This window comes from Pinus tabuliformis, chromosome Q (genome assembly GCF_031772625.1).
Source record: "Pinus tabuliformis cultivar Carrire ecotype Pingquan chromosome Q, CPIR1, whole genome shotgun sequence".
Taxonomy (NCBI): Eukaryota; Viridiplantae; Streptophyta; class Pinopsida; order Pinales; family Pinaceae; genus Pinus; species Pinus tabuliformis.
The window spans coordinates 1,238,207,517-1,238,222,051 of NC_142296.1; the positions used below are offsets into that span (position 1 = coordinate 1,238,207,517).

General features: G+C 37.9%; 1 protein-coding gene across 8 annotated transcripts in view; it reads left to right on the forward strand.

Annotated features, from left to right (window-relative positions):
- Positions 1–14,168, forward strand: part of LOC149224290 (uncharacterized) — an 85,865-nt gene extending 71,697 nt beyond the window's left edge. For 2 of the 8 annotated variants that reach the window (XM_089386071.1, XM_089386072.1), the window contains 3 exons: positions 8,906–9,143; positions 9,252–9,325; positions 9,626–10,542. In XM_089386071.1, coding sequence (XP_089242197.1) covers positions 8,906–9,143; positions 9,252–9,325; positions 9,626–9,706 — 393 coding nt within the window. In that variant the 3' untranslated portion in view covers positions 9,707–10,542. Of the gene's footprint in view, positions 1–8,905; positions 9,144–9,251; positions 9,326–9,625; positions 10,545–11,098; positions 11,550–14,008 lie in introns of those variants that run through there. The other 6 variants (XM_089386070.1, XM_089386068.1, XM_089386069.1 and 3 more) reach the window with 6 other exon arrangements.
- Positions 14,169–14,535: the final 367 nt, after the last annotated feature.

Sequence of the window (14,535 nt, forward strand, 5' to 3'; positions counted from 1 at the left end):
CAACACAAGACATTTATCGTTGTTGGTACTGTAGTGCTATGTTCCTTCAAAATTCTGATCAGCTGTCCAATTTCTTGATTCTTATTCTTTAGATCCCGAGGAGATTTCATCTTTGCATCATGTGCTTTCGACATAGTGTTGATCAACTCTCCAATTTTTTGATTTTTATTCTTTAGATCTCGGGGAGTTTTCACCTTTGCATCATGTGCTTTGAGCATGGTGTTGATTTGCTTATCTACTTGACCTAACTTAGTACCACTGTTTGTGTGTTGATTTAAAAGTGATTCTACATTTGCAAACAATTCAATCACAATGTTTTTCTTTATATGAAATCCTATTATTTCTAAAGCTGCTCTAGATTTTGACCGCTTGGCTCCTGACAACTATTGTATTTTCTACAATATACACAATAGAAACCAATCTTTTGATCTAATTATTACTACCTAATGATGTTTAACAATTTATCTTTATGTTATTGATATCATTGAGCAATTATACATAGAAAATCTCAACAGTAATGCAACAAAAATAGTAAGATCATAAAGAGATAACCATGCACAATAGAGACAACAAATTTTCCTTGGGAAACCCAAACATGGGAGAAAAATCAACCACTCTTCTTCTAGGAGAAATTATTCTTCAATAAGGTTTACAAGTCTACATTTTCTAGAGATCTGTGCCAAAAACCAAGCCAAACTTCAATTAATTTGTCCTCTATCTGCTCCCACGTGTGTCTTCTCTAGAGGAGAGATGATACTATGAATTGGTCAAATGAATATGTCACATTGTGTATACACACACACACACAAGTCAAATGGGTCCATTTACCACAAGGGACATGTCCCTTCACGAGTTGAGCTGGCTTGTCCATTTTGTGCCTACATGAAGCTCAATAAAAAATTGAATTTAAATTTTGATTTTCATAAATATTCTAGGCCGACTTAGGAGGTGTCTTGGCATGCAGGAATACCTCCAGATTCTATAAAAATATCAACACCACCTCTTAGCGAGGGAGGTATTCTCCTTAGCTGCAGCAAATTTCCCCTTAGCTGAAATTTCTCCTTCATAGGAAAAGTTCATAAGCATGCTATGTTGATGCATGTCTATAGATCACTTCGTCTTGGAGTGGGCAATGTGAGTATCTAGGGCTTTTTACATTTGGCCAAAGTCCTTTATGGCTCCTTAGGTAAATGTATTAATCTCCTTTGGTCAAAGTCCTTTATGACCTAGCCAAGTCCTTCTGGATTTTAGGAGAAGATTTGTCCAATCCTGTAATTGCCTTGGGCTATTAACCTTTGGTCAAAGTCCTTTATGACCCACCCAATTCCTTCTGGCTTCTCAGGTGAATGTATTAATCTCCTCTATTCAAAGTCCTTTATGACCTAGCCAAAGTCCATGGCTTCAAATGATGGTTTGCCCTAATCTTGCAAAGACATCAACCCGCCCTCTCAATGAGGGAGACATTCTACATCGCGTCAATTTTTTCTCTGAAGTATACAAATTTCACTCTAGACAAGGGCTTGGTGAGAATGTCAACAATCTACTCATCTATGGATATGTACTGCAACTCCACTGCTTTTCTTTGTCATGTAAGCAAGTCATTTTGCTATTTGACATTGTCTCCTGAAAGAAGGCATACTGCTCCTAGAGACCTTCTGTCTTTGAGCATTTTGACACTCTCAACCCATGACATCCTCTAAGAAGGTTGCTCCTAACACTCTGCCTTGACAGTTTGTTCTCTCGGAACTAGAAGCTCTTCCTGTCATCTAGCACCATACTAGATGTCCTAACAATCTGTACAATTTCTTCCTTTCGAACACCAATCAGTCTATTGAGTTTGTGCTCGAGCCCTTAGGTCATACAAGAACCCATCCATCGGAGACTGCAAAAAGAAAAATCCATCCTTGTACTCCCTCTTACTAGGAGAACCCTCTTGCCACAAAATTTGCTTTGTTCTTCTTGATGCTACCATCTACTGCCAAAATAATTTCCTTGGCATCCTTCAAGTTGTAGCCGCAAACCTAATTCAGGAGGCTAGGGAAGAAACAATTATAAGCAAGCAAAAAATAGAAAGACAAGAGGCTCACCAAGGAAAAATAACAATAACCAAGGGCGAAAGATATGAAGTACTTATCTCTTGATTAAGGAAGAAATTGCTAAGTGTTGCAAGGAATTGTTAACTCCCTCTTGATCCTTTCCAACTTAATGAAGCCCGTATGAAATCTCATCAAGCTTAGATTCCTTTGTTTCTTCATCCAACTCCATTTGCATTCAGTACTCCAAGTTTTCTTCCTAAAAACCCTACGACTTTCAACTCTTGTACCAGGGTGTCTCTTGCCTCTAATGCTCACATAGAGATCAATTCCTTTTGATCACTGTCAACTTGATGCCCACGTGGTAGACTCCTTGATCAAATGCTCAGGTCTGAGCTTATCCCTTCAGCCCACACACTCTTAGCTATAACAATCTTTAGTCCTAATATGACTTAGCCAGCCCTCCCTAGCAGGCCTTATCTTGCTGTTAGCTCCTTACTTTGGCTAACAACCTTCCCTTATAGCCCTCAACCTTGCTTCCTCCTTTACAGCGAGACACTTCTCCACTCCGGCCTGCCTGACATAGGTTCCTGAGGCCCTAACTAGGCCTCCTAGTTTGTACATCAACTCCTTTTCTGCTTCCTGTTCAACTTGGCCCCCTTTATATAGACCTAAGTCACCTGACAAGGGGATTCGGGACACGTAGGATTCGGGATTCGTGGTGTCGGATTCGGACACGCTGACCCCCCGGAACAGGACACATTAGGACACGTTATATATTATTTTATTAAATATATATATATATATAGATATATATTTAAAATATATATATATATATATATATATATATATTAAAAATTAGATATTATCATATTTCTTACACAAATTTTAATTAATGATACAAATTTATTGATTTCAAACATAGATCTTCATCTAGAGCTATTAACATGCATAGTACATACAAAATTCAAATAAATGTCAATGGTACTGGTCACATAAATGATAAATCTATTAAAAATTTAAATCATGATTCATAACTGAAAGACAACTTACAACTACAAGATAGTAAGATAAACACACTGACAACTGTAGTTTTCTCATTAAGTCATCAAATCAAAATGTGTTACATAGGTAGTGTTGGTGCAATGCCAATGGCAAATAGAAATAGAAATATAAAACAACTACAGCCTACAGGTATACAAGCCTCAAGGCATCAATTAGCGTCAGAATCAACATCACTGTCCCCGTCATCATGGTCCCCACTGCTCTCCTTTGCATCCTCCTCCTCCCCTGTATCCATAGTCATCTCTGCATCTGCTAGTATGGAGGTTGACCCCTCTAAGTCATCAAAACTAACAGGGTCTAGCACTGGATCATTGAGATCCATGTTGGCCAATGCCAACTCAACAGTGGTGTCTAGACCCATATCATCAGGAAAGACATCACACATCTTTGTCTTTCCCCTCAACCACTCTTCCCTTTGCCTGTAAATAAGACGAAGGTTGGTGTGCACATACACCATTGTCTCTGCCCTGGACTGCTAAAGCCTGCTCTTCTTCGCATTATGCAAATTCCCATATGTGCTCCAATTCCTCTCGCAACAATAGGATGAAGTCACTTGAGAGAGGAGCCTCATGGCTAACTGCTGAAGAGGAGGGCTTGTTGCCCCATGATTTGCCCACCAAGAATAGGGCTTCTTAACCCCCCTGTCTCTAATCACATCATAACCTCCAAATCGACCACTGCCAGTGGAAAACTCTGCAAAGGCATCCTCCACCTCAGCAAGCAATGCACTATCCTGATAAATCCGCCTGAATGCCTCTTTCCTCCCCTGTGAGATTTCACCATCCATGTGAGGAGGGAATCTGCGGGAAGGTCCACCATTCAACCACTCATGGCTGTAGTATTTGGGGTCCAATGAGTGAGCCAAACAATGTAAAGGTGTACAATTCTTGTCCCATTTGCTGACAAGAATATCCTGTATGGTATCACAGAAGGTAGAGGTTGATGTCTCATACACGGGGCACTCGCTCTGTAGAATAATGCTCCTCACAGACTCAATCATGGAATCACATCCCTCATAAACCTCTCCTAGGATGGGTTTGTCTGTATCTGCAACTCGAAGCAAAGAAATGATAGGGTCCATGATCCGAATAATTAGATCTGTCCTCTCCCACCAAGCATCATCTAGCACTGTGTCCTTCACTCTTTTAGAGGCTGCCTGATCTGTCTTTCTCCAAAAAGACCAAAACTCACAAATAACCATGGACCCAAGAGCGGTCTTGACCCCCCTCAACCTCTTCAACATCATGAATGAAGATGCAAACCGTGTATCAGCAATCTTCAACAATGATAGATTGTTGTACTCCTTGTAGATAGTGAGGGCATTTGTATGATTTTGCACAAAGTTACGATATGTCTTGCATCCTCAATAATGCTTCCAATCCAAAGCACATTAGAAGCAATGGATTTCAGTGCTAAGTTCAATGAATGGACAATGCAAGGTGTCCAAAACACTTGTGGATATTTAGCTTCCACAATCATGCCAGCAGCCTTGCAAACAGGTGCATTATCTGTAATGATTTGCACACAAGATTCAACACCTACATCTTCAACAACTTTAATAAATAACTCACCCATAAATTGTGCATCCTTGTATTCGCCAAGTGTATCCACTGCTTTCATGAAAACTGGACCATTCAAGGAAGACACCATGAAGTTGATGATTGGGTGTCGTGCTGGATCTGTCCATCCATCAGAAACAATGCTAACCCCAGATGTTGGCCATGTTGCCACAATAGGCTCAAGCATTTTTTGCACCTCTTTTTTTGCCTTCGTCAACAATGTGGTTCTCAGCTTCTCTGACCCAAGAGGCACATACCCCGTTGGAGCCCCATGAGTTAGAGCTCGGCACATCTCAACAAATAAAGGTGAACGTGCAACATTAAATGATATGAAGTTTTGATAGAAGAAGAAGGCAATGGTGAGATCAAGCTCTTCCCGTCTCTCTTTTTGGAAAATCTTGTCCATTGGACCAAGTGATCTTCTTTTTGATGCTTGTCCCCCAGTAGAAGTAGAACTCTCAAATGGAAATTTGGTGTTGGCTTTCCTCAAAAATGGAAGGGGGTCTTCATTCTTGGCTATTTTTTATTTTGAAGCCAGTGCCACATGTTCCATGCCAACATTGGCCTCATTTTGCAATTCTTTTCTCTTTTGTGAAGTAATAGCTCTACAAGATCCAATCCCACAACCAGGTAAAGCCAACAAATGTGCTTTCACACGGTAATATGTGCTTTTGAAAGAAATGTTACAAAAATTGCATTTCCATTGCACATTGCCTCCTCCCTTTCCCTTGTTGTTTGGCCCATCCTCTCTTGTGACATATTTCCACAATGGATATTTATCATTGTCTTTAAGTTCTCTTCCCTCAACATTACTTGCAGCAGACTCTGATGATATTGGGGGAGGAAGGGCATCTCTACCCATGACATTCTTGCTCTTCCTTTGCCCCCTAACTGCTGCTGCCTTTGATTGAGCCATGAACACTGTTACCTGTAAAAAAAAATGAACAAACTTACAATTACAAAGCATGCACAAATTTGTAAATAAAAAATGAAAATCATATACAAACTGCTGTAAAACTGTGAGAAATATAAATTAAGGGACTGTTGATGTTATTTATCTGCCTATTACTGTATCTTTATGGTCATTAAAGATAGTTGAAAAAGTGCTGGAATTTTGGTGCAATATTCTCTTATTTTCTTAAACCCTAAGGGAAAAAAATCCCCTCAGGACATTACACCACCTAACACAATGTTAATCTGGTCACTGACTGTGCATTAATCAATTTTAAATTTTTAAGTGTCACACGCTCACAGCATTCAAGATTTGAAACATCGATTCTCTCAGCTCTGTGATCAAAATGTTTACAATGCAAGGTTTCCAATGTTCAATCAATCCAACACTGAACAGCACTGTAAATTATAATTATATGAGATGGTAGCTGTATTTTACAGGTGAGATTGTAATATTTATCTCATAGGTTAGTAACTTAGTATTGTACATTGAATATGACATTCTTAATTATATAAAATTAAAAGTAAAATAAATTTGATATATAATAAAAAGTCAGGTATGGGCTGGTCACGGTTTCTGCTTCAGTTGAATATTCTTTCATAATCTTAAGGACGAGCAGCAACATAAATATCTTAGGCGAGGGAAATGTTATCTGTGAATTAATGTGCTCGGAATATTAGCCCCCTTTTTAAAGCTCCCTTTGGCTGTCGTTTAGTGGCCAAAACTTAGGATCTAGGAAATATCTTCTGATGTCTATGAGATTGACTGGTACGTGGCTGCAACTCAAAACGCTTATGGAGGGCATTTCCATACTTGTTTCAAATTGAAGCCATATACATTATACAGTGTTGATGTAAATTTACAGTTTGCCTTTCTGAAAATTTCCCACAGCCATTGCGTAGGCTTTTACTGTCCACTGTTTATTTCTTTCAATTGGAAGGCATTAATGCCAAAGCACCTGGGAGAAATGTTTAAACAGGAAAAAGGTTTAAACTTGTTTATAGAATTCCGATTCCATTCTTCTTATAAGCACGTGTCTTACTAAAATCATATTGTGCAAGACTACTCCTAGACTGTTAGTTGATATAAAAGTGGTATAGGTTAGATTCGTGTGTAGAAAGAGGCCTCTAGGGCACTTCAAGCCATAACCAAACAATGAAACATAAGTTATAACCCTTCTTTGCTGCGATTGGAGTGGTTGACCGTTGAATAATAGTGTGATTGGAGTGGTTGACCGTTGAATAATAGTGTGATTGGAGTGGTAATGGAGCTGGAGATTAGAACTTACCTGGTCGATTCTCCTTGCTGAATGCTTTACTCCTTGCTCCAACAGCACAAATCACTTGCCAACAGCACAAATCATTTGCCAAATGACAATTTTTATGAGCAAACACGCCCTTTTCATTCCCGCGCTGAGCTTAGCGAGTCCTGGAAACTGGACACGTGTCCTAAAATCGCGACACGCCCCTGAAAATCACGACACGCCCTTGGACACAACGTGTCCTGTGATTTGGGCACGAATCCGGACCGAATCGTGTCAGATTCGGGATTCGCAGGGGGTTTAGGACGAATCTGGTGACTTAGAATTATAGACATAAGAACACTCTGTCTGTTCATATGATCCTGAACCAACCTGTTCTTCAGTGTTGAGGCCCGCGGTCTATCTTTTCATACTTTGGCCCTGCTCCTAGGGCAAGCTCATCTTGTAGCCAGCCTCAATAGGCTCTGCAGTCAGCCCTCTTTTGCATGAGCAGACCCTCGGCCAGGTCTCTCCTTGACTGTGGCCAACACTTACCTATCTCGGCTCTCCTTCCTAAGGTCTCGCGCCTCTCCCAGTGGACGCAACCCACCTTTCATTTGATAGACAAACCTCAACTTTCTTTGTTGTACAAGACAGACTCTCCATGATAGGCTGATCCAAACTTTACATCAAGAATGAAACCTCGGTCCTTTCTGTTGCTAGTCAAATCCTCCTCTCTGCCTTTTTAGAACAGGTCTCATGCACAAACCAGCTTCTTCTAGGCAGTTGCGACTATCTCTTAGGGCTTTTTGTTCTCCTAGATCACATAGAGCAGACCTTATCCTACAAGCAGACTTAGCTGGCCTCTTAACCAAAAATGTTGCTATAGAAGCCCTAAGCACACAACTTGGCCCAACCCTTTCGGCAAAAAATGGGCACTGCTTGGTTAGCACTACACCCAGGCATCCCTTGGCAAATTGTAATAATTGATATCATCGTAAACTTTGACGAATTCCTCTAGAATGAACCCCAAATGACCAGTCACACCTACAAGAGCAGCGTGATCCTTTCCAAGTGAACTATCTATTACAAATTGCATTTTATGCTCTGGATCGGTCAAAGAATTATTTAAGAACAATCTCAGTTTGGTGCTATTTGATTCCTTGCCAAAGTTGACCTCGTCGTCAAATTTCGGGGGGGGGGGGAGGGGGGGGGGAATCGAGATTCGAAACACAACTGGGGTCCAAAAAATTCACAAACCCATGGCAGAGAAAATGGCATCCTTCAACCTTACGACATCACTTGTCTTCATGCTTTGGATACTGGAAATTGTCATCATCCAAAATTTTAGTTTCTCGAAAATGAAAAAATATATTCACCCTGGGTTAGAGCTTTACCCAGAATTTCATTAACCGTCGAGCAGCTTAACTGAAAATTACTTTGATTAGCAACCATACCGTCACAAATTTCTAGAAATCTTTCATTCTCATTTCTCACAAGGTCTGGAACAAAACCCTCCTTGGGATCGATAACGTCACTCACAGTAATTGAAGCCATAAGACCACTATCACTTTTAAAATCCAGGCTAGAAACATCCACAGGACCAAGTTTTACTGCAAAAGTCAGATTGTACACTTGAATTGAACAATATTTCTCCTAGAAAAGATTGCTGGGTTTTCTCCCAAGGTTGGGTTTCCCAGGTGAAATTTTCTGGTCTCTACTGTCTTACTGTTCTATTGCATTTACAGTTGAGTTTTCTCTAGTGTTATCGCTTAAAGATAATCTGGGATTTGCAAAAATATTGTTAGAAGTAATTATCAGTAGCAGAAAAATGTACTTGTTTCCTTGGCACTTGAAAATCAACATTATGTTAGCTACTTGTTAATTTGACGATTCTTCAATAGTTTGCTTTTATTATTTTGTGCATCCATGGATGGATTCTCCTGAGGGGTCACTGAGAAAACGACTTCTTGATTTGCAATATAATTCAATGATTCTCACAATATTGTTTTAATCGAGATCTAAAGAGTATTTTTCATCTTGTTGTTTCAAGCAGGGGGGATTGGCAGCGGAAGAACTAGAAGAGAGGATTGATGGTGTCACTGATGGATGTAACAAAAGGAAGAGGGTTGAAGAGAAATGTAGAGAGAATCATTCTAAAAAAACTCTATCTGGAGATAATTCTTCACCTAGAGTACCCTTTCTAGTTACAAGATTGGACACTAAGGAGCAAACAGATTTTTTCATATCAACAGTACGGGTTCTACGCAATGTAAAACCGAATCAAGCCAATGAGTTAAGTTCCTCGGAAGTTTGTCTTTTGCATATTTGAATCATTTGAGCTTGAAATTTGATTCACTGATTCCAAATCTAACAAAACAAGATGTACAATTCTTAATTGCAGCTCTTTGATATATTGTCTTCCCCCGATCTCCCTGTGAATAAGGCACATCTTGTGGAGCAACTAATTTGGATGGTAATTCCTAGCAACGTTTATATATAGTCCTTTGTGGTCGTCAGTTGATCTGTCCCTACAAGTTATTTATATGATTGCTGTTCTGTTATCACATTCCTTCTATTTTACTAATTTGACCTTTTCTTAATCTCGTGGCATCCCTCAGCCTGCAAAAATCTTTATTCTTGGTCAATAAATGATTTCAATGTTGATATTTAGTTTTGCAGCTGAATCTCTTTCATGATTAGTTCATCTTATGTTCCATTGCACATAATGCCTGTGAAGGTTCTGTTATGGAATTTCCTTCTTTCCCTTTTGCAGGCAAAAGAATACAACAAAAAAGCGTTGGCTGAAGAGTTAATGAAATATCAATCGATGGGTGTGCCTCAAGCTCATACCTGAACTGCTGGTAATTATTTTATTCATATCATGACGAATTCCTAGTTGCTTAGTTCCCTCGATCTGTTCTCTTTCTGCTCTAACATTACATCAGTTACAGTTGGTGAAAATTTGAGCATTGGTGATTCATTGCTGAACACTTGTTTGTGTTTTTAATGGACTGTCCTTCTAATTTGTCTCACGTCTTTTGTGGTTTGGTCAAGCATCTACCAGAGACAAGAAATCTTAATATAATGATCTGCAATCCATAACTGCTGTCAGGCTGCATTGTCACACAACTGAGCTAAAAGTTCATTGCTGTGATATGGCTTCCTGCTGTTTTTTCTAATGTTTTCTCTTGCCCAGTCAAGCAGCTGTCATAGGGGCCCTGTAAACTCTGGAAATCCCAATATCCTGGCCAAGATCTACTATCCCTAACAGATGTGCATGCTTGTCCAGTTGAGGTGGCTGTTGGTTGCTCGTCAAGTTTTTGAAGTTGAGAATATATCTAAAACCATCAGATTTGCACATGATATTTTGTTTATTCATGGGGACATCAGTGGAAGTAGCTGCCAAAATATTGGAAGGTTTTCTAGGGGGAGATCTCCTAGTGTAGTTTTTAACCGGTCTCTGTAAAACTTACATATTTATCTGCGAATTGGTGCTGAAATTGAAGGTGTTAATTCATCAATTGGAATGGTGTCATGGGGCTGACTCTGCTCCTGTTGACTTTCAATCAATGAACATACACCAAAGAACCTTAAATATGGACCATTTTTTTTCATTTAGGATCGTTGAATCTATTTTCTGACACAAAAGCAGGCTTTAGTTATGGTCTGAGTAAAAGTGTAGAGTCAATTTAGTCAAGGATGTTTTATTACCACATTCAATTCATTTGCTGTAGTGTTCAGTGATAATTTCTATCAATGAGTTCCTTAACTAATCTGAATTTCCATGCATCCTTTTTAGAACGTGCAAGACAAGTCTAAACCTTTTTTTATTTAAAGAAGCATGCAGATTTTAGATCCCTCGGAAGAGGACCCCTAAAATAAACATACAAATAGTAAGTGTCAAAAGCTTCCGTTTCTCTACTTTATTCCTAACAATGCTTGATGTCACTGTGTCGAGTGGTATCCAAGAGGGAAAATGTTAAAATCCATTTAGAAGGAGACCAAGGTGAAGATTGACCTGTTTCCAGTGATTTCAGATAGATTGAACCTCTTTAGTGTTTAAACGATGGAACTTAGGGAGCTCATAGTTATTTCAGTTCCTGAGGAAATTCCATTACCTTTTAGGGAAGTCCACTTTCATTATACCTTCTATTGCAAATTTTGCAAGAATTTCTCTGTACAAATCGGCTGCAGAGTGAATGCTGTGGATAATATCTGAACACAAGGCAACATGTTGAATATGCAGGAAAGCAAGGACGCAAGACCAAGGACAGAGTCTTCATGGAAGGCTCCACAATAAGACTGTCAGTAAAATTGAAGGATCCAAGCATGCATCTTGGGAACCAGATTGCAAGGGGCAAGAGGATTGAGGAAAGGTGGCTTTGGAAACCAAAAGAAGGGGAGCCGTCTGCCCAGCGTTGTCTTTGGCAATTGAAATGTGGTTTCAAATAAGTCCCATAAGACGCAACCCAGTTTTCCTTCAACCAGTGAGACAGTAGTGTGTGTTGTTTGTCCATGACCAAAGATAATACTGAGCATGAGCAGGGCCTCGTTCTTGGATGCCATTGACGTGCCTCTTTGGTAAGACATAAATGAAAATGATGCACCCATTCATGAGGCAAAGGCTGTCCAAACAGAGGTTAACAAGTTATCTCTAATGTTTTCTAATAACAACAAAATTAAACCAACCCATTAAAATCCTTTTAGCAAGGCTTTAGAGGCACAAGAGAATTCCAGTTTGGTGATATATCTGGTTGTGGAAGTAACAATAACAATATTTACTCCCGTGCCATGTTAGAGAATGTTAGGAGAAGAGGAAAAGGTCTGTGTTTTTCACTTGAAGTATCTCAAACAGCAACACCTCAAGGACATTGACCAGAATTGCCTTTTTGATTATAAATCTAGTTACCTAGAGTTAGGACAAGTTCAAGGAGATGAAAGTGTTATTTTTGTTATCTGCTACCTGACATGATTCCAGACAAATTATCGGAGAATCGACCTAAAATGACACCACGACTGGCATGAGCTTTCTAGAAAAGGTTGATATTAACGAACATTGTAGCATGATTCCAGACAAATTATCGGAGAATCGACCTAAAATGACACCACGACTGGCATGAGCTTTCTAGAAAAGGTTGATATTAACGAACATTTAAAAAGCTTGCTATCAATTACATACAGCTTGGTATGAAGAATGAAGCTTTTAACATAGGTAAAAATAGACATATTCTCTCTCTTGCATATGGAGGGGGAGGTTGAGCAAACAAGTATAATCACTTTGCAATTAATCTACAATTATGTTGTTAGTGGGGCAACTATTTTTGTGGTGCCACAATTGGTACAAGGCTCATGGTATATTGGGGTTTATATATGTTGTGAACTAGTGCTTCCTACGAATGTGGGATAAGAGAGGAGGAATTTTTACAGCTATAGAACCTCTTCCGAGACAACACAAGATATATGTGTCATACTATTATTATTATTCATGTTACCGTTCTTTGTCTCACCCTCTCGCTAGCCTTTCCTTAGCCCTGAGGTACCTTGACTTTGCTCCCAAGCCTCTCAGGCCTTTTGGCCCACCTTCTTTGCTTGCAGCCTACCTCAGACAGGCTGCGACCTAGTCCTAAGGCCTTTTTGGCCCTTACAGGTTTGTAGGGCTTCAACCATCGTCCTAGTCACAAACAGATCTCGACCTCCTTAAAACAATAAACTAAAACTTAGATCTCGGCAGCGTCTTTCCTCATCCAACAGAGAAGTATACTGTGCCTCTTCTTGTCCTTCAACAAACAAAAATCATAACGAGACCATCTAACTCTATATTATTATTAAGTTCTTACAAATATAAAACTTACCAATATCATTTTAACTTACTAAAAATTTATAATTCTATAAATATACATCTGAATTTATACATATTAATAAATACAAGTATTTTTGTGTTTAATTACATATACCTAAAATATTAAATATCTTAAAACTACCATGTCTCCTTATATCATTTTAAATTAAATATTAAGTAAATTTATAAACCTACAATATGACTAATATAAACGAATAGTGTAAGATCTAAACATGTTTTACCGTGTACACATCTTAATCACTTATTTCACACCAACAACCATACACATAATTCACACCAACAACCATACACATAATTTTAAGCAATTAATCCAATCAATAAAAGGTGTTATTGTTTTCCTATATACTTTACCATTATTCCTTAGTCGCTAACAAACCCAATTTCCAATTTAGATTCTTTAATAACCAGCTTGAGAAAAAAATTAATAATGTATATTAAAATTTATTTTGATATGGACAAAATTCTATTGAAATGGATAAAATTAAGTAGGGATAAATTATAAAGGTAGCTTTAGGCTCCTCAATTTACCAGATTAATAATATATTAAGTATAGAGAAATTATAAATGAGCTTTAGGCTCCTCAATTTATCAAATTAAATTTATTTTTAAACTATTTTAAATGAGGGGGTGAGTCTTTTTAGAAGAAGTTGTATTAACCCGAAATTTACAATTTATATATATTTATAAAAGCGAGATTGAATTTGTAATGTACACATATTTACAGAAGCGTGATTGTACAATATGCTGCGGAGCAACGAAGCAAGATTGGTCAACATATGAGCTGCGGAGCAGCTGGAAACATGCAATGAGGGATTGAACTCGGGTGGGGAGGCGGAAAGCCATCCGTCCCGACCGCGGGGTTAAACGCCCAAACATTTTAAAATCAAAATTGCAAATATTTTAAAATCAAATTTGCAAATATTTTTAAATCAAAATTGCAATTTTCATAAAAATTGCAAACATTTTAAAATCAAAATTGCAAATATTTTTAAATCAAAATTGCAATTTTCATAAAAATTGCAAACATTTTAAAATCAAAATTGCAATTTTCATACTTAAAGCTTAAAATTCCCAATTAGGTTTGTGTTATAAATAGTAAAATTGCAATTCCATGTTTAATGATAAAGATTTCAATTTTATTTTATTTTAGTTAATTTTTTTGAATCAATTACATAAATTTAATTTATTGGTTAAATATTATCTAATTTTAACAAATATTAATATAGTTTTATTTTAATTTTAGATTTGTTAAGTGTTGAGAGATCAATTTTTTTGAGGTGCAAATTTTTTTGACAGTGCAAATCTTGAAGTCAAGAGATTTGATCTCTCTCGATGCTTGATATATCTGGCGTTAAGATGGATATTTATATATATAGACACACACATGGAGCCACCCACCATGTATCAACTCCATGCTAAAGTGTGGAAGGAATGACACATCTCCTTCATTTTGAGCAACACACCAATAAGATGTTTTGGCAATACAATTCTTTGTAATTTGTGATTTTTTATTGTTTAAATTGCCCTTTTGAACGCATGAATGGATTCAACGCTTTGAAAATCCCTTGGGGCACTTAGATTGTGTAGATTACATAGCTTAAACTTGCAATTCCAATAAATCTTTGCTAGTTTTTTTATATTATTGACACAAAAATATACCTAAAAAAACGGTTTGCAGATTATGGTGTCTTATGCTTTACGGATCATGGTAATTAGAGCTTGTGTGGTGTTCTTATCAAAATATAATGCTAAAGCAAGGAAGACAAAATATTTTTTAATGAGTTCCTGCTTGACCTTGTTGGTTCTATATATGTCAATGACTT